This window comes from Pan paniscus, chromosome 11 (genome assembly GCF_029289425.2).
Source record: "Pan paniscus chromosome 11, NHGRI_mPanPan1-v2.0_pri, whole genome shotgun sequence".
Taxonomy (NCBI): domain Eukaryota; kingdom Metazoa; phylum Chordata; class Mammalia; order Primates; family Hominidae; genus Pan; species Pan paniscus.
Genome location: NC_073260.2, coordinates 20,161,752 through 20,187,822, shown reverse-complemented (window position 1 = coordinate 20,187,822; position 26,071 = coordinate 20,161,752). Strand labels below are relative to the sequence as shown.

General features: G+C 41.5%; 1 protein-coding gene across 2 annotated transcripts in view; it reads right to left on the bottom strand.

The window, feature by feature from the left end:
- Positions 1-10,266: 10,266 nt before the first annotated feature.
- BRINP1 (BMP/retinoic acid inducible neural specific 1) overlaps positions 10,267-26,071 on the bottom strand; it is a 203,339-nt gene continuing 187,534 nt past the window's right edge. For both annotated transcript variants that reach the window (XM_003833086.5, XM_063593923.1), the window contains one exon: positions 10,267-11,868. In XM_003833086.5, coding sequence (XP_003833134.1) covers positions 10,728-11,868 — 1,141 coding nt within the window. In that variant the 3' untranslated portion in view covers positions 10,267-10,727. The remainder of the gene's footprint in view (positions 11,869-26,071) is intronic.

Here is a 26,071-nt window from a genome sequence, read left to right as displayed (position 1 = left end):
AAGAAGGAAATCAAGGAGTTCAAGAGACTGGAGCAGGGATCCAAATACTGTGGTACAACAATAGAGTAGGATGGGATAGCAGAAAGGCTGAATGGATGCTGGGTACTTTTGATTATATTTCGTCATGCTGGAAATTTTGCAATGGCTGCCAGTAGCTCTTAGGATAAATTCCAAAATCCTCATATGACTTGCAAGACTTCGTCATATGACTGCCTAATACCCTTATCTTCTGCTACTACTACTCTGTGTCCCCATCCCCAGTTCATCCACTTCTCTCATTTCCAGCTGAACTGGACCACTGCCTAAACTGTGTACTCCCCATGGAAAAATGTTACCTTTGCTCTCTTCGTTCAATTTGACTTATCATTCAAGACTCCTATTAAACATCAGATCCTCAGGTGCTTTCTGCAACCTTCCCCTCCCGGTCCAATCTAGGTTAAGAGTCCATGTCGTGCACTCCAATAGCATCTTAAACTTCCCTCTCCTTAACATGTATCACACTTAAAAACTAATGCTCAACTGCCTATCTGAACTGCAAGCCTCAAAAAATATGCGTTGAATGAATTAACATAGAGTTGAACTTTAACACCTTCAGACTCTACTGACTAAGGATAATATTTTCTCCATATCTTACTTTGAGATTGAACTTGTAGGTGGTAACCAAGAGGCTGCAGCTATTGGGAGTGATGGCCTACAGGAGCTGGCAACTGGGTGATATGGTTTGGCTGTGTCCCCACCCAAATCTCGAATTGTATCTCCCAAAATACCCACATGTATGGGAGGGACCCAGGGGGAGGTAATTGAAACATGGGGGCCAGTCTGTCCTGTGCTATTCTCGTGATAGTGAATAAGTCTCATGAGATCTGATGTGTTTATCAGGGGTTTCCACTTTTGCTCCTTCCTCGTTTTTCTCTTGCCACCGCCATGTAAGAAGTGCCTTTAACCTCCCATCATCATTCTGAAGACTCCCAGCCATGTGGAACTGCAAGTCCAATTAAACTTCTTTTTCTTCCCAGTCTTGGGTATGTCTTTATCAGCAGTGTGAAAATTGACTAATACACTGGGCATGTCCTGCTGGCCTCAATTGCCACATCAAAATTCAATGAAGCAGACTCACCAAGTTCTTGGCTCAGCAAATCTCTCTTAACCCACCAAGTTTTTGCAGTGCTTGAAGAAAATAAGAATAATATTTTTCTCTATATTTTTCCACTAACTTAGATGGATTATTTTCCCCTTTACCTGCCTTCTGTTCATCCTTACCCCTCAGAGGACTCTCTTCCCAGGTGCCTCCAATTTGCTGGTGTCCCTTGTGTTAGAGGAGGGATTTTAAAGGAAAGTTTCATCCTTTTCAGGACTGCAGTAGCAACCCTTAATGCTGCTGGGACAGAACTCACTCCACTGTTCCTGGTGGGGTTGCTAAGCAACATCCCTGATTGCCTTGAAATGGGGTGAGGCTATAGGAAGCTTTGTCAGGGGAGAGGACACTGGGAACAGTCGCTGGGAGCTCCTTCCCTTACAAATTTAGTCTTTCATTCTCTTGTTTCCAGATTCCCCTTTTTTTTTTTTTTTTTTTTTTTTTGAGACAGAGTTTCTCTCTCTGTTGGCCAACCTGGAGAGCAGTGGCATGATCTCAGCTCACTGCAACCCCCGTCTCCTGGGCTTAAGCAATTCTTCTGCCTCAGCCTTCTGAATAGCTGGGATTACACGTGTGTGCCACCATGCCCGGCTAATTTTTGTATTTTTAGTAGAGACGGGGTTTCACCATGTTGGCCTCAGGTAATCCACCCACCTCGGCCTCCCGAGGTGCTGGGATTACAGGCATGAGCCACCACGCCCAGCCTAGATTCCATTTTAATTATTTAAAAATGATGTCTCCTCTGATGGTACCCTGCTGCCATTTTGAGTTTAAAGTACATTTCTTGTCATTGGTCACTTGTGAACTTCTGGAAGGCAGAAATTTATCTCTAACTCTTCCACTCAGTTCCTGTGCTGGAGAGGATTTCAGAGGAGACACATACACAATAGGGAAGGCCAAGGAGCATAAAGGGACAATGATTCCAAGTCTTGGTCTTGAGCCATGCCTGGCTCAAGGGAATAATGAAAGCTAACTTCAGTTGAATGCTTACTAGGTGCCAGGAAGTTATAGACAGGGCCTTAACTGCACTAACTCATGTAAGCGATGACACCCTGGCAAAAGATGTGTCCTCCTGCCAACAAGATGAAGTAGGAGTTATTCTACCTACCTGACAGATGAAGAGACTGAGGTTACAGAGATTTAGTAACTTTCCACGGCCACACAGTTTGTGAAGACCAGAACCAAGAAGTAAACCCCTTCAGGCCTTTGTTCCCCTGCTTCTAACCACTCCATATCATCCTCATGTCTTAACACTGGTGATAAATCAGTAATTGCAAAACTGAAGTTACCAACCCTTTCTCGTGCCTTGGTTTCCTTACCTGTATGATGGAAATAATAACAACTCTGTCTTAGAGATTTGTAAGAATTAAATAAGATACATTTTAAATACCTGGGACATCACAGAGGCTCAGTAAAAATTATATGCCTTCTTTTCCTCTTCTGTCAATGTGTGCTGAATCCTAAGACTTGACTGAACCTAGAAGAGCAGAAAATGGCATTTATAGTTCCCTTTTCCGGAGACATCACTTATGGAAGTAATGCTTTCGTAAACATTTAAACTTTCTTATTATGATAAAGTGTCTTCATTCTGCCCATCAGAAATTTCAGTGTCACTGTAAGAGACAGGAAATTGGTTCACTTCTTATGGTCAAGGATAAAAATTCTTGGAATTTTGGGATCAGAGAGACACAAATAATATGAGAAAGTAGAAAGACAGAGGATGCTGAACAAGGACAATGATGCCTTCACAGGGCCCCACTTACTGTCTACAGAAGTCATTCCTTCTCCTCATTCATGCTAAAAATCCCCTCAAGCTATATTGGTCTACATTTATTGGACCTCAGATAGGTTTTCAGGGGGCTTGGACCAGACTGTTTCCCCGCTCTACCCACTATGATGAAATATGGGAACTGGCTGAGCTGGAGATCAACAGCCTTCATTATGTGCCTTAGTGCTGGGGAACAGACTACAGTTTTCATCTCCTGATCTAAAATACCCATGCAACTGCTCAGTGTCTGCCCATTTCACTCCCTTAGTACCACTGCTTCCCAGACAAGAGTGATGCACAGTCAATACTGCTTTGCCAGAGAGAGCTGGCAGCCCTACCTGGAGCCAGCAGGCTTCCCTGAGGTGTTTGAGAAGGAGTAAGACATGCATCTGTGCTCCGAGTCAGACTACATTCTTCCAGATGGAAAATCTGCCCTCCAGAACAGGCGGAAGCTCTATGATTCCAGGTGTCAGTACATTTAGCACTATCCAGATACACTTGACTCTGGCTCACGGAGGGATTTCATGGTTCTGTATTAAAGGAGAGGTACCAGATGCCTTTAGAGTCTGAGCTATCCTTACAGATAACTTTCTTAGAGCATTTATTTGTATCTTTTGGGGAAATTGCATTTGGCAAAGTTAGAAGACCTGTTTATGGAGACTGACAAATCATAATTCCATCATGGCCACCTGTCAGATTACTTGGCTGCATGGCCATAGTCAAATTACTTCACTTTTCTAAGTCTCAGTTACTTTGTGTGTAAACTGAAATGTTAATTAGACCCACCTCACTGGGTTGCCATGAAGTTAAATAAGATGTTATGATCTGAATGTGGGTTATTCTCCTCCAAAAGTAATGTGTTGGAACCTAATACCCAAGTTTTAGGGTATTATAGTTTTAAGAAGTGGGGCCTTTGGGAAGTTATTAAGCCATGACCCTACATTCGCATTAATTGGGTTAGTGACCTTGTAACAGAAGCTCAAGCTCCCTTGCCCCTTCCACCATGTGAGGAGAACAAAGCAATAAGGCCATCTATGAGGAACAGGCCCTCATCAGACACTGAATCTACTGATGCCTTAATCTTAGATTTTCCAGCATCTAGGACTGTGAAAAATACATTTTTGTTGCCTATAAATTACTCAGTCTCAGTATTTTGTCATAGCACTCCTAACAGACTAAGACATAAAATAACTTGCATCAAATTCGTACTATAGTACTTGGCTCTCCCTAGTGCCATGAGCTCAACTAATTTTATTATTAAGATGAATTTGTCTATCTGTTTATCAAAATTATATTTTTTATTTGTGCCATTTATTTAACAAATAGATAGGCTCCTTACATGCCAGACACTGTTCTAGGTTTTTTAAAAGTACTTAATTCTTATAACACCCATTTTAGGGAGGACCTACTAAGAATCTCCTTTTTACAGAAGAAACATTTGAAGCAAGAGAGGTTAAATATCTCAGTCAAGTCACACAGCTGGTATATGGCCAAGCTCTATGTCCCATTTCCTGTCTTGAAATCTGTGCTCTTAGCCACAGCTGTATGCTCCCTGTTATTTTCTCATGTCAGGAATAAGCTTGAGTGTAATGGTGAAATCACTAATCTGGGAATTAGAAAATTTGAGTTCTAATTCTGGTTCTGTAGGTGCCTGAAAATTCAGGAAAAACCCAGAACCTGGGTCTAGTCTCTAAGCTCAGAATACTTTTGTGCACTCACAAAATGTTAGGTGACATTATTATTAATTTATAATTATCTTTTACACCATTAACACCATATAACTAACAAACCCTTGGCAGTGTTTATAATCATCCCTAATTTATAAAAGCATTACAATCTCCTTATGCATTCGGGCCTGTGGCAAAGTCAGTACAATCTCTGCTCCCTGGTTAAAGCTTGAGGGGAATCACTAGACAGGGAAAGCACAGTCATCTCTGGTGACATCAGCACAAAATTCAGACTTTCATTGTGGGTATCCCTTATTTCTCCCCATCATCAGCTCTGCAGCTTTTTGTTTAAAATTTTTATCCAGGCCATTTTCTTCCTGGACTGGGATAAATATCTCCATCTGGAAGTTTCATGAAGACTATGAAGCCTGAACTGTGGAAAAGGCTCATTGTCCACTCTTAGGGAGAGATTGGCCCTTGAGTAGAATCAACACAGTTTCAGGGGACACCTACCAAGTGAGGGATGTTGGGAGTGGAGGTCAAATATTCAATCAGAGAGCAATTCAACTTGTGATTCATGAAACCTATTTGTTTATTCCAAGCTACTTGGCAGATATTTTTCTTTTACTGATTTAACAATGTCTCCTTCAAACCTCATGCCCACCATTATCCCAGGTTCAGTGATCTAGATTCTGTCTACTGATTATGCCATATATATCAAGGCATTCTTTTTCATCCTTTAGCCTAACTTTACTTGCCAGTTTAGAAGCCTCTTTCCTTCAGTTAATACTCACAAATAATCTACTAAATAAATGTGTTTCTATGATATATTTCAAGGTTTTGTTAAAGTGAGCATAACTACCATTCCTATCAAGATGTTTATCTTTATATAAAGACTGCCTTCTCTGATGGGCAGGAGGGTGCTATGCAAGCTATATTAACTTGGTAAGTGATCCTAGTTCAAACTATGCATGAAATAGTGAAAAGGAAACTAAACTCATGGTTTAGACTAGATCAGAGGTACTCACCCAAAGCTGGTAGCATTCCAGAATGTTCAAGAAAAGTTGTTAAGGCATCTGTGAAATATTTTTCAAAAGTGTATGTGAAGGTACATTTTTATTGGGAAGGAACCTAGATAGAGCTTTTGATATCTCAAATAAATCTGTAACTTTCCTCTAATTAATTAAAATTAAAGAGATTTGTAATTTCCCCCAAATTGACTAGGTGACAAGTTTATTTAATAAACGTGATGTTATTTCCCACTCATTGGTTCAAATCTATCCCATTGCATTCTTTGCATCCATGTCAATTTGTGAGTTTGCTGAGAAGTGAAGAGGGTTCCAAGACAAAGTAGTGAGAGAATATACTATGTTCCTTGACTGCACATGCTGACAGTTAGATCCAATACTGAAAAGTAAGGAATGGCATCACATGTGTAACTGCAGGTCCTGATAATAATTTAGAGAGAGAAGGAATATTGATAAGAGTTTACTCAGGCAGCCTCCTCCTTTTAGGTTTTTAGAGTTGCTAAGGCTGGAGTCACTGATAAGCAATTCTCAAGAACAGATCGACCTCCACTCAGCCTAAGATTATTATGAACATCCAAGGATTTAGTTGATCCTTAGTTGGAAAAATGTCTATGTATAAAATTTTGGTAACAAGAAATTTTATGTTTATATATATATGGTCTGGCAGCATATATATTTGTGTGTGTATGTGTGTATATATCTATATAGATATGAAGAGAGAGAGAGTGTTTGGACACCCATTAGTATAAATATCATGGGGTTGATCCTTGATTCTTATACTAACTAGAAGATTAGACTAGAAAACCTTTTACTTCCAGACAGTAAAAAGAGGACTAAACTCACGGTCAGTGTTCAAACTTTTGCTATAATCCTCTCTTTATACAAATTCTTTATATAAATTATATAATTATATAATTCAAAAAGTTGAAGTTTTAAAGATCTGTAACATCTTCTTTAGCCCTAAAAGTCTATAATTCCACCTGTCCAGTCTTCTCTCCATTTGTCCTGGTAAATTAATCCTCTGTAACTCTAATAAAGTAGTTTTCCTAAAAATCTATCTTGACTGCCACGAACAGTGCTACATTAGCTTTCTTTTAGTCAATATGTGTCTAACATATTTTTGTCGATTCTTTTATTTTCAACCTTTATCTACTTTTAAATTTATAACTTGTAGTCTCTGGTTTTTTACTGACCAGTTTTATCCAATTATGTTTATTGTGATTATAGTAAGTTTTGTTATTGTACATGTTTGTATGTGTCCAGCTATTTTAATGATTCTTTTGTTGTCTTTTTTTGCCTTCTTTTCAATTGTTTTTTTCTCTATTAACTTAAAAGTTATAGGATCTGCATCTATTATATTAGGGGTTAATCACCCTCAGTCTTGGACTCTATGGTCTCTACCCCTGATCATTTATCACTGTCTAGTGGATGGATCCGTATCATTATTATCATTTTCTTTCTACATAACAGAGTATAGGATAACATATTTGTCATTTGGATCATTTTATCAATACAGACAACCCAACGAGATACTCCACATTCCAAATTATATTCTTGGACTTGAATAACCCCAAGGCCTCATTCCTATTGTGTTCATCTGTTTTGCTCCCCCATCTTTCTTCCACTTTGCAACATGTAGTCTCCGGACTACATGTAGCTTTGATTTTAATCACTGAAGGGAGCTTTGCTGTTAGTATGACCTCTTCTTGCCCTTCTCTTTGAAGGGGGCAGATGTGCCAGGGTCCAGAATTTTCCAATGATTTTATTTGATAGCTAATTAATGTCCTTCTGTGGTTTCCATAGCAATGCCACGCTTTGCTGCCAGGCCTTATCCAAATGGGCATTCTGTTCACTCTTGTGTCTTAGCATCAGCATATTAATCAGACACCATAGGTCCTTGGTTGCTGCATCAAATTGGTAAGACACTAATTGAATTAAAATATCACTTGGAGGCTTCAGGCTTCTCTTCCAGCTAGAGGGGAACCTTATTAGCTCAAAGGGCCAGCCAGACCCAAGCAGGAAACATTTGGAAATCCACACAACTTTTTGTCCTTTCATAGCAAATTTTTTTTTTCTCACCATTGAATAAATATTTTGATGTCTGAATCTTCTTTCTCTTTGAAAATTGTTCTGTTTCCCTGACCTTTCTAGTCATTAGACAATGCTGTATTCTTTCTATAAGATGAAGTGACTGAGTTAATATTTTCAAGGTGAAGGGAAGAATTTTTCCCACACCTGCAGTGAGTGAAGTCTGGAAAAGAACTCAGATTGAAGGTCCTAATTGAATTGTGATAAGGATTAAGTAGCACACTGCATATGAAGATTGCTTAGCAATCTGTAAAGTACTGTGTAAATACAAGGGCTTATTAGATTAGGAGTCTTTGGAAGTGCCTGGAAGGTATAGATGGAGGAGAAAAGAAAGGGTGGGAACTGAGGAACAATCAATCTTAAATTCATTCTTTAAATCATGAAGATTATGGATAATTGTTTCTACTGCTCATATAGAGTCAAAATCCTCACTCTCTTTGGTAGGTTTACTATTTCAAATAACACCTTTTAAAATCACTATTGGAACTGACCCTTAAATATGCAATGCATATTTATACTTTATAATCATTTTCGCATCCACTGTTCCTTTGGTCACTCTATTCTTTTCTACTTGCCAAACTCCTGATCATTTTTCTACACTTAGAATGAATAAGTCCTTTCTGTAAAGGCTTTTCCAACCCCATAAACAGAGTTAACACCTCCTTCAGGGCTCCTCTCTGTGTGCCTGACTGCATGAAAGCACTGATCATGGTAAACTATAATTATTGTTGTTTTTAAAATTGGTTTATGTGTCTGTCTGTCTTTTTCATTAGTTTATGACTGGCACAAAAGCATGAATGATTTCCTTTCAAATCTGTGTATTTCGGACATGCCCCATTCACCTGCTAGGTGTTTAAGAAATGTTTGGTCATTGACTGGCCTTCTGCCAAATTTCATGCTTGATGGATAAGCTGTGATGTGACCTCTGGCATAAAGGATTTTCAACCTAAATGAGCACTGAACCTTCTCAAAATCGGAGGTCCAAATACCTATGTCAGCGTAAAGTGCATGCCACCCTGTGAAAATTGGTATAGAACATATGCTAATTCATACTAAAAACTGAAATATTAAAGTTGGAATTTACCATTCTTAAAAAAAAGAATCTTCTTCCCAGACACACTTAGACAAAGTAGATAATTCTTTACCTCTATGCATTGAAACCCTCCCATTCTTTCACCTTAAAATAAGCTACACTAGGGATGGTGTTCACTTTGTGTCCTGCTAACACAGACTTCAATAACCTCTGAGACAGGTCTGTGTATTTTATCCAGGAGGACATTACCATAAGAAGGAAATGCACATTGCAGAACTGGAGCCAATGGGTGAAATATGCAAAGCTGGTCAAAGTATGGAAGGATATTCCAATTAGATCTGGTTTATAACACAAGCTGGAATGGGAGCTATTACTCTTCTTCCGTGAAATAATGTTAATAATTCAAAGAAAGTGGAAGATAGAGCTAATTAGCTAGCTCCCTGTCCCTGGTATGATCTAGTCAGTGAATGGTGGTGATTTCCCAATGATGAAGAGAGAGATTTGCACTGGAAGAAGTTTAGATCACAGTAGTTCTATTTTCTCTTCCAACCTTAAAATTTTGTGATTCTGCATTTCTCTGCCAATGCAGAAATGAGGATCCAGATGCTTAGGAAGAATCTCTTGCAAGTACTACCTTAGCAAAAAGATGAACTCAGAGTTTCTGGAGACTAAGAAGTGATGTTTGACCAAATCCTTTACAGAACTGCCTTCAAATGAGCTGTCTTTGTTAGTCTTTCATCCTGATTTAACCCCCAAGTTAAAGCTGTCTTTCTTAGTCTATCATCCTGATTTAACCCTCATAAGGCCTGTCACCCTTTCACGGATGCCAAGGAAGTGGCAGTGTTTATATTTCTGTGTGTGGGGAATGGGAGTGGGTGTATAGGTGGTAGACGTGCATATGTATTATCAAAGGAGACAGATATATATATATTTATTTAGACTTCTTAGGGAATTCTGTCTGTCTGGCAAACCAACGCAATATTAAAACTTACCCTGTTTTTTTGGTCACTGATTTTATTTAAACTAAAAAACTTTACCTTTAATATAGAAAGAATTTCTGGGAAACCTAAATTTTTTTTTTTTTAGAAAGCAAAGGGGGAGAAATTTCTTCAAACTCTCTCTCTAAACAACCTCAGACTGAAAAAAACCTTCATCCCTTGGCAACTATGTTGAAGGAGGAAATACAAAAGCAGCCAGTGTAATTTGGAAGAAGGTGCATTGCCAAGGGAGTCAGAAAGTGAGGGTCAAGCCCTCATTCAGGCAGTAACTCTGGGTGTAATCATGGGCATGCCATTCTTCTCTGAGCCTATTTCTCAAACTAAGGAGTTTGATGAGCTGATATCCAAAATTACTTATTGTCCTGTGACTATGTGAATGTACCCCCTCCTAATCCCACCTACTGGCCAGCTTGCATTAGTTTTAAGGTATTCAGAATGAAAGATGCCCTATGGGTAAGATAGCATTGTCACTGTATTCCCACCCCTGTGTGAGAGTCAAAAAGAAGAGAAAACACATACACACACAAGGAATTAAGCATAAAGAGGGAATAAATCTTAACTGAAGAAATATCTTCTTTATCTATGTCCATTTCCTCCAAAAAGGAAAAATGGCAGTGTCAGTTGTACATTACATATATCTCTCTTTCTTTTTAGTGTTTAATCTTAGCACCTGCACAGCAGAGATCTTTACAATTCATTGCATATGCTTTCTCCCTTCTCCCCCAATACAGCACCTGAGGCCTAAGAAGCAACTCCCTCAATGCTCCACAAAAGGCTGAGACCCTTCTTCATGACAGAGTGAGTATAGAAATAACAAACATGCCCAACGCTTTTATACAGTTGCTAGAACGTTTTCATTTCCAACAAATGAAGATTTTTCCTCCTTTTCTTTGAATATTAATTACATTTTACAAATTTTTGTGGGTTTTTTTGTTTTGTTTTGTTTTGCTTCATTTTGTTCTGTTGTGTGTGTACAACAACAGGAAAAGTCCATGGCAAGGAGTCCCGGGTTAGCAGAGTTTGGCTGTCATCTGGTCCGACTGTTTGAGGATCTCCGTGTTGTACAGGTCCAAGGCGTGGTTCACCCTGATGATCTCGCTGTTGGTCAGTTTCAGGCGGTGTTTCAGCATACAGGAGAACAAGTCCAGCTGGGGTTTCCCCGGGGCCACAGGAGGGGCCAGGCGATTAATTCGGTCCCGAATATCCAACAAGAGGAGCATCACCGAAGAAGAGGAATAGAACTGGCCGCCCTGTGTGTAGGACTGGTTGACCTGCTGCACCGCACTGCGCAGGAGGTCGGCATTGAACCTCAGGCTATACCCGAACACCTGCACATCTGAGATCTTGATGTAGAACTGCCTCTTGGAGGGATCGGACAGGTCCACAGGGCCCTGGCCAGTCTCATTTCGCAGTAGGGTAGGTAGCCGAGTCCGACTACGTAGGTAGATGTGGACCGTCTCGAAAAATGTTTTCCACCGATTGCCCAGCAAAAGAGTCCAGTTGTAGCACTGGCTGTTTTGGAGACGGATCTTCTCCCAGCGTGGGTAGCCAAATTCCCCGAAGGGCATGTTCCAGCCCTCCGAATGGCTCCCGCTAAAGGGGTTGACATAGACAAAGAACATGGGGTCCAGGCTGCTGTTGCGCATCTGGCAGATGCGCATGGACATGCCGATCACCATGTGGATGAAGTCCATGCGGTTCTTGTTGCTCTTGAGTGTGAGGGACATGCGCTTGCGCCACCGAGGGTCAAAGAAGGTGTCGAGGCGGATCTCGTTGCTGATGAAGGTGGTGTGGACGTAGAGGCGTGAGTCCATCTTCTGCAGCAGGTACTTCAGCTCCAGGTCCTGGAAGTCCAGGTCGGTCTCAAAGCTGATGAACTGCTCGCTCCGCTCCGAGTCCACGTTCTGTGGTTCGCAGCGGCCTCGATACAGCTTGTAGCCCTTGTTGCAGGAGCCGCAGAGGGAGATGTTGGCCAGGCTGCACATGGCACAGCTGTTGTTCCCGCCTATCACGCAGGGGATGGGGCGCTGGCACAGCGTGGTGCTGCCGTGGCACACGCAGCTCCGCTGGCTCTCCAGGAAGGTTCCCCAAAACCCATTCTCATTACAGTAGAGGAGCGACTGGACCCTTGCAAGCCACTGCTGAATTGTCCTGGGAGATAAAGGAAAAATGGAGAAGGTTAGCTACCATGAGTGGGTCTGTGAGTTAGTTACAGTTATCCAACTGATAATGCAAACTGGAGCTGCCCAAAGGATGAAAGGACTGGATGGCGCAGTGACAATAGGAAGGGCATCGAATATAAACGTAAGAACTACATTGTAGCTCCTCGTAATGCCACAAACCAGCTGCATGACATTGTACTTTACCTTCCTAATGTTCAATGTCCTCATCTGCAAAGTGAAGGGGTTGGAGTAAATGTTCCTTGGGGTCCTTCCAGCTCTTTGATTCCATTATACACTAGTCCCAGAAAAGTGTGATTCAGGAAATGAAAGTGTCTAGACTCAAATACCCCTTCTGGATGACAACATATTGTAAACAATCAGCAATGAAAAAGACCTTAGGGGTTATTTGTTTACTTAAACCACATGTTTCAACCCCCATTACAGATTCCTCCCATGAGGGTGTATAACATCTACCAACTTCAACAAAAACAAATTATTTTATCATACTCTAGAAATCATGTAGTGATTCTCTATTGATGATGTTACATGATCCTCATGGTGGTTTTTTAGAACATGTTAGAAAGGGGTTATTTCCCAACAGATGATGGAGAAGGTGTGGAGAAACAGGAACACTTTTACACTGTTGGTGCAAGTATAAGTCAGTTCAACCATTGTGAAAGACTGTGGCGATTCCTCAAGGATCTACAACGAGAAATAACATTTGACCCAGCAATCCCATTATTGGGTATATACCCAAAGGATTATAAATCATTCTACTATAAAGACATGTACACGATGTTTATTGCAGCACTGTCCACAATAGCAAAGACTTGGAACCAACCAAAATGCCCATCAATGATAGACTGGATAAAGAAAATGTGGCAGAGGAGCCAAGATGGCCGAATAGGAACAGCTCTGGTCTACAGCTCCCAGTGTGAGCGACGCAGAAGACAGTGATTTCTGCATTTCCATCTGAGGTACTGGGTTCATCTCACTAGGGAGTGCCAGACAGTGGGCACAGGTCAGTGGGTGTGCGCACCGTGCGCCGAGCTGAAGCAGGGCAAGGCATTGCCTCACTTGGGAAGCGCAAGGGGTCAGGGAGTTCCCTTTCCGAGTCAAAGAAAGGGGTGACCGATGGCACCTGGAAAATCGGGTCACTCCCACCTGAATACTGTGCTTTTCTGGCAGGCTTAAAAAACGGCGCACCATGAGATTATATCCCGCACCTGGCTCGGAGGGTCCTATGCCCACGGAGTCTCGCTGATTGTTAGCACAGCAGTCTGAGATCAAACTGCAAGGTGGCAGTGAGGCTGGGGGAGGGGCACCCGCCATTGCCCAGGCTTGATTAGGTAAACAAAGCAGCCGGGAAGCTCGAACTGGGTGGAGCCCACCACAGCTCAAGGAGGCCTGCCTGCCTCTGTAGGCTCTACCTCTGGGGGCAGGGCACAGACAAACAAAAAGACAGCAGTAACCTCTGCAGACTTAAATGTCCCTGTCTGACTGACAGCTTTGAAGAGAGCAGTGGTTCTCCCAGCACGCAGCTGGAGATCTGAGAACAGGCAGACTGCCTCCTCAAGTGGGTCCCGGACCCCCGAGCAGCCTAACTAACTGGGAGGCACCCCCCCAGCAGGGGCACACTGACACCTCACAGGGCAGGGTTTTCCAACAGACCTGCAGCTGAGGGTCCTGTCTGTTAGAAGGAAAACTAACAAACAAACAGAAAGGACATCCACACCAAAAACCCACCTGTACATCACCATCATCAAAGACCAAAAGTAGATAAAACCACAAAGATGGGGAAAAAACAGAACAGAAAAACTGGAAACTCTAAAAAGCAGAGCGCCTCTCCTCCTCCAAAGGAACGCAGTTCCTCACCAGCAACGGAACAAAGCTGGATGGAGAATGACTTTGACAAGCTGAGAGAAGAAGGCTTCAGACGATCAAATTACTCTGAGCTACGGGAGGACATTCAAACCAAAGGCAAAGTGAAAACTTTGAAAAAAATTTAGAAGAATGCATAACTAGAATAACCAATACAGAGAAGTGCTTAAAGGAGCTGATGCAGCTCAAAACCAAGGCTCAAGAACTACGTGAAGAATGCAGAAGCCTCAGGAACCGATGCGATCAACTGGAAGAAAGGGTATCAGCAATGGAAGATGAATGAAATGAAGCGAGAAGGGAAGTTGTTTAGAGAAAAAAGAAAAAGAAATGAGCAAAGCCTCCAAGAAATATGGGACTATGTGAGAAGACCAAATCTACGTCTGATTGGTGTACCTGAAAGTGATGGGGAGAATGGAACCAAGTTGGAAAACACTCTGCAGGATATTATCCAGGAGAACTTCCCCAATCTAGCAAGGCAGGCCAACATTCAGATTCAGGAAATACAGAAAACACCACAAAGATACTCCTTGAGAAGAGCAACTCCAAGACACATAATTGTCAGATTCACCAAAGTTGAAATGAAGGAAAAAATGTAAAGGGCAGCCAGAGAGAAAGGTCGAGTTACCCTCAAAGGGAAGCCCATCAGACTAACAGCGGATCTCTCGGCAGAAACCCTACAAGCCAGAAGAGAGTGGGGGCCAATATTCAACATTCTTAAAGAAAAGAATTTTCAACCCAGAATTTCATATCCAGCCAAACTAAGCTTCATAAGTGAAGGAGAAATAAAATACTTTACAGACAAGCAAATGCTGAGAGATTTTGTCACCACCAGGCCTGCCCTAAAGAGCTCCTGAAGGAAGCGCTAAACATGGAAAGGAACAACCGGTACCAGCCGCTGCAAAATCATGCCAAAATGTAAAGACCATCGAGACTAGGAAGAAACTGCATCGACTAATGAGCAAAATAACCAGCTAACATCATAATGACAGGATCAAATTCAAACATAACACTATTAACTTTAAATGTAAATGGACTAAATGCTCCAATTAAAAGACACAGACTGGCAAATTGGATAAAGAGTCAAGACCCATCAGTGTGCTCTATTCAGGAAACCCATCTCACGTGCAGAGACACACAAAGGCTCAAAAGAAAAGGATGGAGGAAGATCTACCAAGCAAATGGAAAACAAAAAAAGGCAGGGGTTGCAATCCTAGTCTCTGATAAAACAGACTTTAAACCAACAAAGATCAAAAGAGACAAAGAAGGCCATTACATAATGGTAAAGGGATCAATTCAACAAGAAGAGCTAACTATCCTAAATATATATGCATCCAATACAGGAGCACCAAGATTCATAAAGCAAGTCCTGAGTGACCTACAAAGAGACTTAGACTCCCACACATTAATAACGGGAGACTTTAACACCCCACTGTCAACATTAGATAGATCAATGAGACAGAAAGTCAACAAGGATATCCAGGACTTGAACTCAGCTCTGCACCAAGCTGACCTAATAGACATCTACAGAACTCTCCATCCCAAATCAACAGAATATACATTTTTTTTCAGCACCACACCACACCTATTCCAAAATTGACCACATACTTGGAAGTAAAGCTCTCCTCAGCAAATGTAAAAGAACAGAAATTAAAACAAACTGTCTCTCAGACCACAGTGCTATCAAACTAGAACTCAGGATTAAGAAACTCACTCAAAACCGCTCAACTACATGGAAACTGAACAACCTGCTCCTGAATGACTACTGGGTACATAACGAAATGAAGGCAGAAATAAAGATGTTCTTTGAAACCAATGAGAACAAAGACACAACATACCAGAATCTCTGGGACGCATTCAAAGCAGTGTGTAGAGGGAAATTTATAGCACTAAATGCCCACAAGAGAAAGCAGGAAAGATACAAAATTGACACTCTAACTAACATCACAATTAAAAGAACTAGAAAAGCAAGAGCAAACACATTCAAAAGCTAGCAGAAGGCAAGAAATAACTAAAATCAGAGCAGAACTGAAGGAAATAGAGACACAAAAAAACCCTTCAAAAATTAATGAATCCAGGAGCTGGTTTTTTGAAAGAATCAACAAAATTGATAGACCACTAGCAAGACTAATAAAGAAGAAAAGAGAGAAGAATCAAATAGACACAATAAAAAATGATAAAGGGGATATCACCACCAATCCCACAGAAATACAAGCTACCATCAGAGAATACTACAAACACCTCTAAGCAAATAAACTAGAAAATCTAGAAGAAATGGATAAATTCCTCGACACATACACTCTCCCAAGACTAAACCAGGAATAAGTTGAATCTCTGAATAGACCAATAACAGGATCTGAAATTGTGGCAATAATCAATAGTTTACCAACCAAAAAGAGTCCAGGACCAGATGGATTCACAGCCGAATTCTACCAGAGGTACAAGGAGGAACTGGTACCATTCCTTCTGAAACTATTCCAATCAATAGAAAAAGAGGGAATCCTCCCTAACTCATTTTATGAGGCCAGCATCATTCTGATACCAAAGCCAGGCAGAGACACAACCAAAAAAGAGAATTTTAGACCAATATCCTTGATGAACATTGATGCAAAAATCCTCAATAAAATACTGGCAAACCGAATCCAGCAGCACATCAAAAAGCCTATCCACCATGATCAAGTGGGCTTCATCCCTGGGATGCAAGGCTGGTTTGATATATGCAAATCAATAAATGTAATCCAGCATATAAACAGAGCCAAAGACAAAAACCACATGATTATCTCAATAGATGCAGAAAAAGCCTTTGACAAAATTCAACAACCCTTCAGGCTAAAAACTCTCAATAAATTAGGTATTGATGGGATGTATTTCAAAATAATAAGAGCTATCTATGACAAACCCACAGCCAATATCATACTCAATGGGCAAAAACTGGAAGCATTCCCTTTGAAAACTGGCACAAGACAGGGATGCCCTCTCTCACCACTGGTATTCAACATAGTGTTGGAAGTTCTGGCCAGGGCAATTAGGCAGGAGAAGGAAATAAAGGGTATTCAATTAGGAAAAGAGGAAGTCAAATTGTCCCTGTTTGCAGATGACATGATTGTATATCTAGAAAACCCCATCGTCTCAGCCCAAAATCTCCTTAAGCTGATAAGTAACTTCAGCAAAGTCTCAGGATACAAAATCAATGTACAAAAATCACAAGCATTCTTATACACCAATAACAGAAAAACAGAGCCAAATCATGAGTGAACTCCCATTCACAGTTGCTTCAAAGAGAATAAAATACCTAGGAATCCAACTTACAAGGGACAAGAAGGACCTTTTCAAGGAGAACTACAAACCACTGCTCAAGGAAATAAAAGAGGATACAAACAAATGGAAGAACATTCCATGTTCATGGGTAGGTAGAATCAATATCGTGAAAATGGCCATACTGCCCAAGGTAATTTACAGATTCAATGCCATCCCCATCAAGCTACCAATGCCTTTCTTCACAGAGTTGGAAAAAACTACTTTAAAGTTCATATGGAACCAAAAAAGAGCCCACATCACCAAGTCAATCCTAAGCCCAAAGAACAAAGCTGGAGGCATCACACTACCTGACTTCACACTATACTACAAGGCTACAGTAACCAAAACAGCATGGTACTGGTACCAAAACAGAGATATAGACCAATGGAACAGAACAGAGTCCTCAGAAATAATGCCGCACACCTACAACTATCTGATCTTTGACAAACCTGAGAAAAACAAGCAATGGGGAAAGGATTCCCTATTTAATAAATGGTGCTGGGAAAACTGGCTAGCCATATGTAGAAAGCTGAAACTGGATCCCTTCCTTACACCTTATACAAAAATCAATTCAAGATGGATTAAAGACTTAAACGTTAGACCAAAAACCCTAGAAGAAAACCTAGGCATTACCATTCAGGACATAGGCATGGGCAAGGTCTTCATGTCTAAAACACCAAAAGCAATGGCAACAAAAGCCAAAATTGACAAATGGGATCTAATTAAACTAAAGAGCTTCTGCACAGCAAAAGAAACTACCATCAGAGTGAACAGGCAACCTACAAAATGGGAGAAAATTTTTGCAACCTACTCATCTGACAAAGGGCTAATATCCAGAATCTGCAATGAACTCAAACAAATTTACAAGAAAAAAACAAACAACCCCATCAAAAAGTGGGCGAAGGACATGAACAGACACTTCTCAAAAGAAGACATTTATGCAGCCAACAGACACATGAAAAAATGCTCATCATCACTGGCCATCAGAGAAATGCAAATCAAAACCACAATGAGATACCATCTCACACCAGTTAGAATGGCAATCATTAAAAAGTCAGGAAACAACAGGTGCTGGAGAGGATGTGGAGAAATAAATAGGAACACTTTTACACTGTTGGTGGGACTGTAAACTAGTTCAACCATTGTGGAAGTCAGTGTGGCAATTCCTCAGGGATCTAGAACTAGAAATACCATTTGGCCCAGCCATCCCATTACTGGGTATATACCCAAAGGATTATAAATCATGCTGCTATAAACACACATGCACACGTATGTTTACTGCGGCATTATTCACAATAGCAAAGACTTGGAACCAAGCCAAATGTCCAACAATGATAGACTGGATTAAGAAAATGTGGCACATATACACCATGGAATACTATGCATCCATAAAAAATGATGAGTTCATGTCCTTTATAGGGACATGGATGAAATTGGAAATCATCATTCTCAGTAAACTATCGCAAGAACAAAAAACCAAACACCACATATTCTCACTCATAGGTGGGAATTGAACAATGAGATCACATGGACACAGGAAGGGGAATATCACACTCTGGGGACTGTGGTGGGGTGGGGGGAGGGATACCATTGGGAGATATACCTAATGCTAGATGACGAGTTAGTGGGTGCAGCGCACCAGCATGGCACATGTATACATATGTAACTAACCTGCACAATGTGCACATGTACCCTAAAACTTAAAGTATAAAAAAAAGAAAATATGGCACATACACACCACGGAATACTATGCATCCATAAAAAAGGATGAGTTCGTGTCCTTTGCACAGACATGGATTAAGCTGGAAACCATCACAGTCAGCAAACTAACAAACATGAGAACAGAAAACGAAACACTAGTAAGTGGGAGTTGAACACTACACACTGGGGTTTGTCAGGGGTTGGGGGGCTAGGGGAGAGATAGCATTAGGAGAAATACCTTATGTAGATGATGGGCTGATGGGTGCAGCAAACCACCATAGCACATGTATACCTATGTAACAAACCTGCACGTTCTGCACATGTATCCCAAAACTTAGAGTATAATTAAAAAAAAGGGGGGGGGGGGAGTTATTTCCCTGCATTTTTCCAGAGCTCCAAACTCTCCATTTAGTTGATTTCTATTGCAGCCTCTGGGCCCCCTCCCCACAGGCCCTCAACACTATAAATGATACCAAAGTCTATAATCTGATTTCAGCCACCGAAACATTCTAATGAAGACAGATATTCCATCAGATAAGAAGCAGCATCAGAGTAGGAACAAATATGCAAGGCAGTCAGCTTAGAGGCCTCTCATCTTTCCTTTTTTCTATTCAAGTCACCCTTTGGCTGTCTTCCATGCTACTAATAAACCCTTGTGTGTCTAGCACTTTTTACCCTGCACAGGGTATATTCACTCCAATTTTCTCGCTTGAGCCTCACAGCAACACCCTAAAAATACCTTGGGACTTGAGGTCAGTCAGAGACAGCTGAAAATCCTGGCTCCTCCACCTGCAAGCTGAGGTAATGCTGGGCAGTTTTCTTCACCTTCCTAATCATTCCTACCACGCAGAGCTATGTGAGGATTATATGAATTTTTATGTGAAGGCTTAGCCCCAAACTTGGTACTTATTAAGAGCTCAATAAAAGCGGTTGTTATTCCTGCAAAGGGACTGTCAGCAATATTTTACAGACATGGCAATGGAAGCTAAGGGTGAAAGGACATGCTCAGAGTCAAACAATCAGAGTAGTCTCCTGGCTCACAGCTGTGGCTTTTTGCATTGTCTGTCAAGCGAGAGTCAAGAGCACCTTTCCTAAGGCTGTCGTGCTGTGGAGATGGTGATGGTGATGATGATGATGACGATGATGCTCTCAGTGGTTCCTGATCTTCATCTTATAAAACTAGAAACAGAAGCTAATTTGCATTGTACTCTCTGTGGTAGGAAGTGTTAACAATCCATTTATTCTATCACTTCCACTGATGAGCCACAATCCCCAAACCACAAACACCAAGAGCCTAATTAGGCAGTAGAGCCCAATGTTGAAAAGTATGGTTGTTGGCCCCAGCGGAGCTGAGTTCAAAGCTGCATTCTATAACCGGGATCAAGTCACTTCATCTCTTTAAGTCTCAGTATCAATATCTAAAATGAGGATAATAAAGCCCATCTTAGGCAGCTGGTGAGAGGATTCAGTGAGATAATATATTTAAAGTGCTTAAAAGAGCCTGGCACAGAGCAATTACGGAAAAGGTAATAATAAAAAGTACTCTTATCCCAGAGAATAAGCTCTTCCTTTGAAGGTATTGAGACACTCTCAGGGATTTCACTATCGCTCTGGAGTTTGAGGAAAACCATTTTGTTATATCCATTTGAAAATGGATACTGTTGAAATGGCTTCCCAGCATGCTTTGCTTTCAATGAGTTGCTTATCGGCTGGGAGAAAATGGCGGAATAATTAGTGGGCTCCTTGAAACCCTCTCCTTTTTAAATCTACAGAACCATCCGGACCTGGCGATAAAACCTCCCTGACAGTATTCAAAACACTGTATTGAAACCCCTCGTTTCTTTGTCAGTTTCCCCTCTAGGCTCTTAGGCTTGAGAGGAGAGGTCCCTTCTCCGAGCACCTAGCCCAGAGGCTGGCTCTACAAATGCTTGCTGAGTGAATCAATGTTTGATGAATGAATGCATAAAGAATATTCATATTTTTCTTGTTAGTTTTCATTTAAAAAAGGAAAAACAAACTTCTACCTCTCCCCTCAGGACTGCAGTATTCGTTTTCCGTACCATCCACCCACACAGCTCCAGGCCTCCCCAGTTTCTGCTTCGTGAGACCAATCCTATTACAGCCTGGAGAACAGCAGCAGGCCCAGCCTTCAGGAAACGGAGCTGGAATAATAATGAGCTATGTGGCTCCCACCTCCCAAACCAGAACATTGACTGAATATTGGGTATGAGTCATCTGATATTTTTGTGAGCTGCAGGGGCCCTCCACACGGCCCTGATTGCGTGGTTCCATCTGACGAGAGCGTCATTTCAAAATGCCCCTTTCACATGGCCCACACTTGCCCCTGTCACTCCCTCTCCAAGTGACAGGACAGTACCCCATTTAGAGTTCCTCTGTTCCCATCTGCAAGGCATTCTATAACCCCGTAGAGCGCCCCCTTTCTCGTGTCTCATCATTGGGACCCTTTGTAAGGACCACAGCCCCCACTCCTTGAATCAATGCTTCATTGTGGCTGAACTCTCAGAATCCTCGGTGAGGGAAATAAAAAGATGAAAGTTCCTGGTGATGCTGCAATAAGCAACGAGGCTAGTGGCAAATTAGGATTCCAGCCCTGTCAGGCAGGAGGAATTGGGGACAGAGGGCCTCTGAGATACATTCGCGAGCTGCGTGGCACCTGCATCTCCTGACCTCAGAATAATCATGAGGTTGTGGGCTGTATCAAAGAAGGCATTAATGACACAGCAAGAGGACTTAGAAAGCAGGTGGTGTTCACGGGGAGCAGGGAGCACGAGGCTGAGGGAAAGAGGAAAGAAAACAGAGGGGAAAGGTGGAGAGTGGGGAAGGGTGATAAGTGGAGAAAAGGACTTGGTGTTGGAGATGGTGTGGAAATGTGGAGCAAATGAGCAGACAGAGGCTATGGAGGAGACCCTGAACAGGGAGGATGAGATGGAATGAAATTAGAGTGGGTAGGATAGAAACAAAGAGATGCAGCCAAGGCATGATCTGTGTTAACTCACAGATTTGGGAAAGAGCCCAGGCTGGGGTTCCTAATTCAACTATTGGATGGGCCATTTAAGGGTGGGCTAGTTGTCCATTCTCCTCCCTTTCTAGAGAGGCCAACTGCAGAGACAGTGGGGGCAGAGAGGTAAAGCAATGTTACCAGTGAGTCCTGATCCCCCGGGTCAACAAACTTTCTTTTGCTTTTCAATATTTCATTTTGAGATTAGAACCACAAAAAGCTCATTTCATTGTGTGTGTGTGTGTGTGTGTGTCTTTTGAATGCAAGCAAATTGCAATAATGAGGAAAAAGCCTCAATCAAATCAATCTCCTATACCTCCCCTATCTCCAGCCAGTTCTCTCAGTAGTTATCATGGATAGTCATAAACTCTACAAGGTTCAATTGTAGGCAGTGACCTAAACCAGCTGAGAGCATCAGTGACTTACAACTATTGAGTTCTCACTGTATACCAGGCATAGTGCTGGAGGCTCTTCATACTGTCTCCCTGAACAGCACATGAAACCACCTCCATGTTACAGGCCAAGAAAAATGAGTCCTTGAGAAGTGAGATGACTTGTCTGAGATCACAAAATTTGGTATCTGAATGTGGAGTACCTTTGTGATCTCAGATAAGTTATCAGTGCACTTTCTTCTAGGTATCATAATGTAAAATTATAATGATATGGTGAGTAAGAAGAAGAAAGCAAGACACAAGAAATAAATTGAAATAACGGAAAAATACTGAAAGTTTGAGCCTGTGAAGGGCCTATTATCACATTCCTTGCTTCCTCTGGACCTGCCAGGGTCCCTCTCCTCCACTCACAGATAATTGGGGCTCCCGACAAGTGCATAGGGAGATGCTGGGGATCAGGGATAGCAGGGATTGCGATCTATAAATACCATTTCCCAGGCTAGTTGGTGATAGCCTTCCTCAACCCCGGCAACAGAGAAGCAGCTTAATAGGCTGCTCCAGAGGGGAGGGTCTCACAAAGGCTGACACAACCCCACTGAAAGCCAGTCAGTGTGAGGCAGGGAGGAGCAGGTTTTAAAGTGCTTTTCTCTGTCCCTAAGGATCCAAAGCATCTTCCATCTGCAGCCAAAGCTGAGATGCAATACATCCAAATCAGCATCTTTCTGTTGGATGGGATTTCAATTCATTCTGATAGGGGGCTGAGAGGAGAGAAGGAAGGAGAAAGTAAGAGAAAGAAGGAAGTTGCATTTTCATTTCTAAACTGGAAAACCCTGGAGCCTGATTGATAGGTACCCACACTGACTCTGAATAAAGCAGTTTTGACCATTAGAAGCAGAGAAACTTCAAGAAGAAACCTTGGGAATGTTCTTCTTTCTCACGTTTAGGCCTGAACACAGAGACTTGGTTGCTGAGGTCAAAAAAATCAGTGTTTCTTAAGTGTTTTCTACATCATGGCAGTTACCACTTTATCCTCACATCAACCCCATGAGATAGGATTCCCTTGTGACTTTTATCCCACCGATGAGGGCACTGAAGGCCACAGAGAGACTGCGACTCACCTTGGTCACACAGCATGGGAGTAGCAGAGCAAAGTTCAGGATTCTTGGGTCCAAACCCAATACTCCCTCAATGCCCATGCTCTATATTCCCTGCCCTCTAAACCCCCGACTGGAGAAGAAAGAGGCTCTGGACCATGTTAACACCTCAGCTACCCCCCTGCAGGTTCTGTCTTTGCCTCAGCCAGGAATTTCTGGCAACCTGACAGGTCTCCTGGTGACACAGCATGGAGTCGCTCATCATTTCGAGGACAGTCTCCGCCACCCAGGGCTTCCCATCAGTGCTTTCAAAGGTACACATCTCCCTTTCAGAACCCCCTGGCTGGGGAGCCCAGGCTGGGGTTCCTAATTCAAGCAGACTCCCTGCTGATTTTAATTGGAGGTTTTGCCTAAGATGGGAATACAGTGTGGGGCCAGTGGCATTTTAGGGGAGATCATACAAATCGAGTGCCAAGGAGAGAGGAAGAAAAACAGATCTAGGTTAAAATAGAAAGCTATAATCCATAACTCCCATTTGCCTACCAGGAGTGTGTATTTAAAAGTACAGAGGAAATGGAAAAAAATGAAATTGGAGCTCTGCATTATTCTTTTATTTATGCCCTTTGCTTTTTCCTTGGCATTTCTTTGACACTGTAATGGGTGCCCAAGTAATTCTGTGACTCCACAAAATGTGTATTCTACAGACCACAGACTAAACTGAGAAGACAAACAGTTGTTTTTTTAGGTTTCTGATGATGCGCTGTTCTTTAGTTGTGCTGTGTGTGACTCTCTCTGTGCGTGTGTGTGTGTGTGTGTTAAAGAAGAAGTGGTATTTATAAGAGATGAATACGTCAAGTCAGTGGTGTCAGAATACTTGAGATTCCGCTGAAAACAGCCTCAGAAATGCTATGGATGTGCTAGTATGAATTATAACTGGCCATCAGACTCACTCTGTTCACTATTTTTCCCAGATAAATATTTAGCTTTTAATCATTACCCTCTTTGAGTTTCTAACATTGCTTTAATAACCTGTTTTTCCTTCTCTCAGTTCTTCACATGGTGTCACAGCCTCATTGAGTAGCTCATAATAATAAGGAAGAAATACCAAAAGAAAATGTTACGGTCCCTTGTCATGCTGAAGCTATTTTCTAATTTTCAATTGTGGAGTGAAGGTAATAGGTCTTACTGGAGAGGGCAGAGGAAGATGGAAGAAGGAAGAAGGAGAGGAGCATCAGTGTAAAAAATCCAATAGGGTCTTTAAAATTAGGTTGTCAGGAGCTTAATTGAGGAGGATTACAAAACAATTTTTGCAATTACACAGTTCTGTGTCTGGAAGGAGGTGACAGGCAACATTAGCTGCATATTCAAATTCAGCATTTTGCTTTGGGGCATGAATGTGCTGAAGACAAGTGAAGGAAGGCGCCCGGAGCCTCTCAAGGGTGACAGAAAGGCTAAAAACAGCAGGACACTCCCTGGTGGAGGGCTACAAGAGTGGTTTATTCTTCTTGGGCAGTAGTTAGACTATATAATAACAGACTTCAACCAAAAAGCTATGAAATAAGAGGGGACTACCCAGGGTCTAGTGGGCCTTAACCCTGAAGTACAATAATGGTCATCTAGATCTATGATCTTGGCAGTGAGAAGCGGTGATCACAGGTGAGAGAGTAAGTTAAATAAGTGCTGGGCCCTGCTCTACCCCTATTTGACCTTGGATGTTTGGCCTTGCTATTTGACCTTAAATAAGTCACCTGACCTCTTTGGCCTTCAGTATTCTTATCTGTCAAATGGGGAAGGTAACATCTACTTTTCACTTTGTCTTAAGAGCTAGGATGGAATATGCAAAGCTCTAGAGAGACTTCCAGTGAAAAGAAGTAATGACTGACCATTACTAACCATGATTGTTACTGAGGGCAAGGAATAACTATGCTTTATAAATGCCTTCAGTAAAATTATTCCTCTTGGTTACTAAAACAGCCCAGTTGATCATAGCCTAATATCTTCAACTCATTGGTTATTCAGTCTCCAGAGTTCTAATGAATGCTGTCACCAAGACACTTGAAGAAGAAAGAGCTAACATGAGCTTTGGAATCGAAAAAGAAAAAAAAAGGAGTATTGAGTCATAGCTCTGCTACTCATTATTTAACCTTGAGTTAATTGCTTGTCCTTTCTAAGCTTCAGTTTTCTCAACTACAGAATGGAATAATAATACAATCCTTGCAAGGTTGTTCTGAGGCTCAGATAAGATGATGTGCATTAAGTTTCTAACATATAGTAGGTACACACTGTCTCTCATGCAAACAAACTGTGTTTCTCTTGAGCTCACATAGTAAATGATCCCTCTGAAATCAGTAATTATAGATTTAAAAACTCAGAGTGGGAAAGAATTCAACAAATGCTGCTGGATCAGTTGAATATCCATATTAAACAAAATAAATCTTGACACTTAACTTCCTCTGTACTCCTAAATCAAAACAGACGGCTTGCAGATCTAAATGAAAAAAGTAAAACAACAACATCAACAAAACAACTTTTAGGAGAAAATATAGGGGAGCATCTTTATGACAGTAGGCAAAGATTTCTTAAAAGTGCTCACCGTAAAAGAAGATAATTGATTAACAGGACTATACAAAAATTAAAACAGATTCATCAAAAGATACCATAGAATGAAAAGACAACTTTCAATGACAGAATATATTTGCAATACCTCTAGCTAACAAGAGATTGTATGTATAAGACATGCTAAGGTCTGAAAGCTTGTATACCCCTCCCCCAAATTTGTATGTTGAAATTTCAATTTCCAAGGTAAAGATA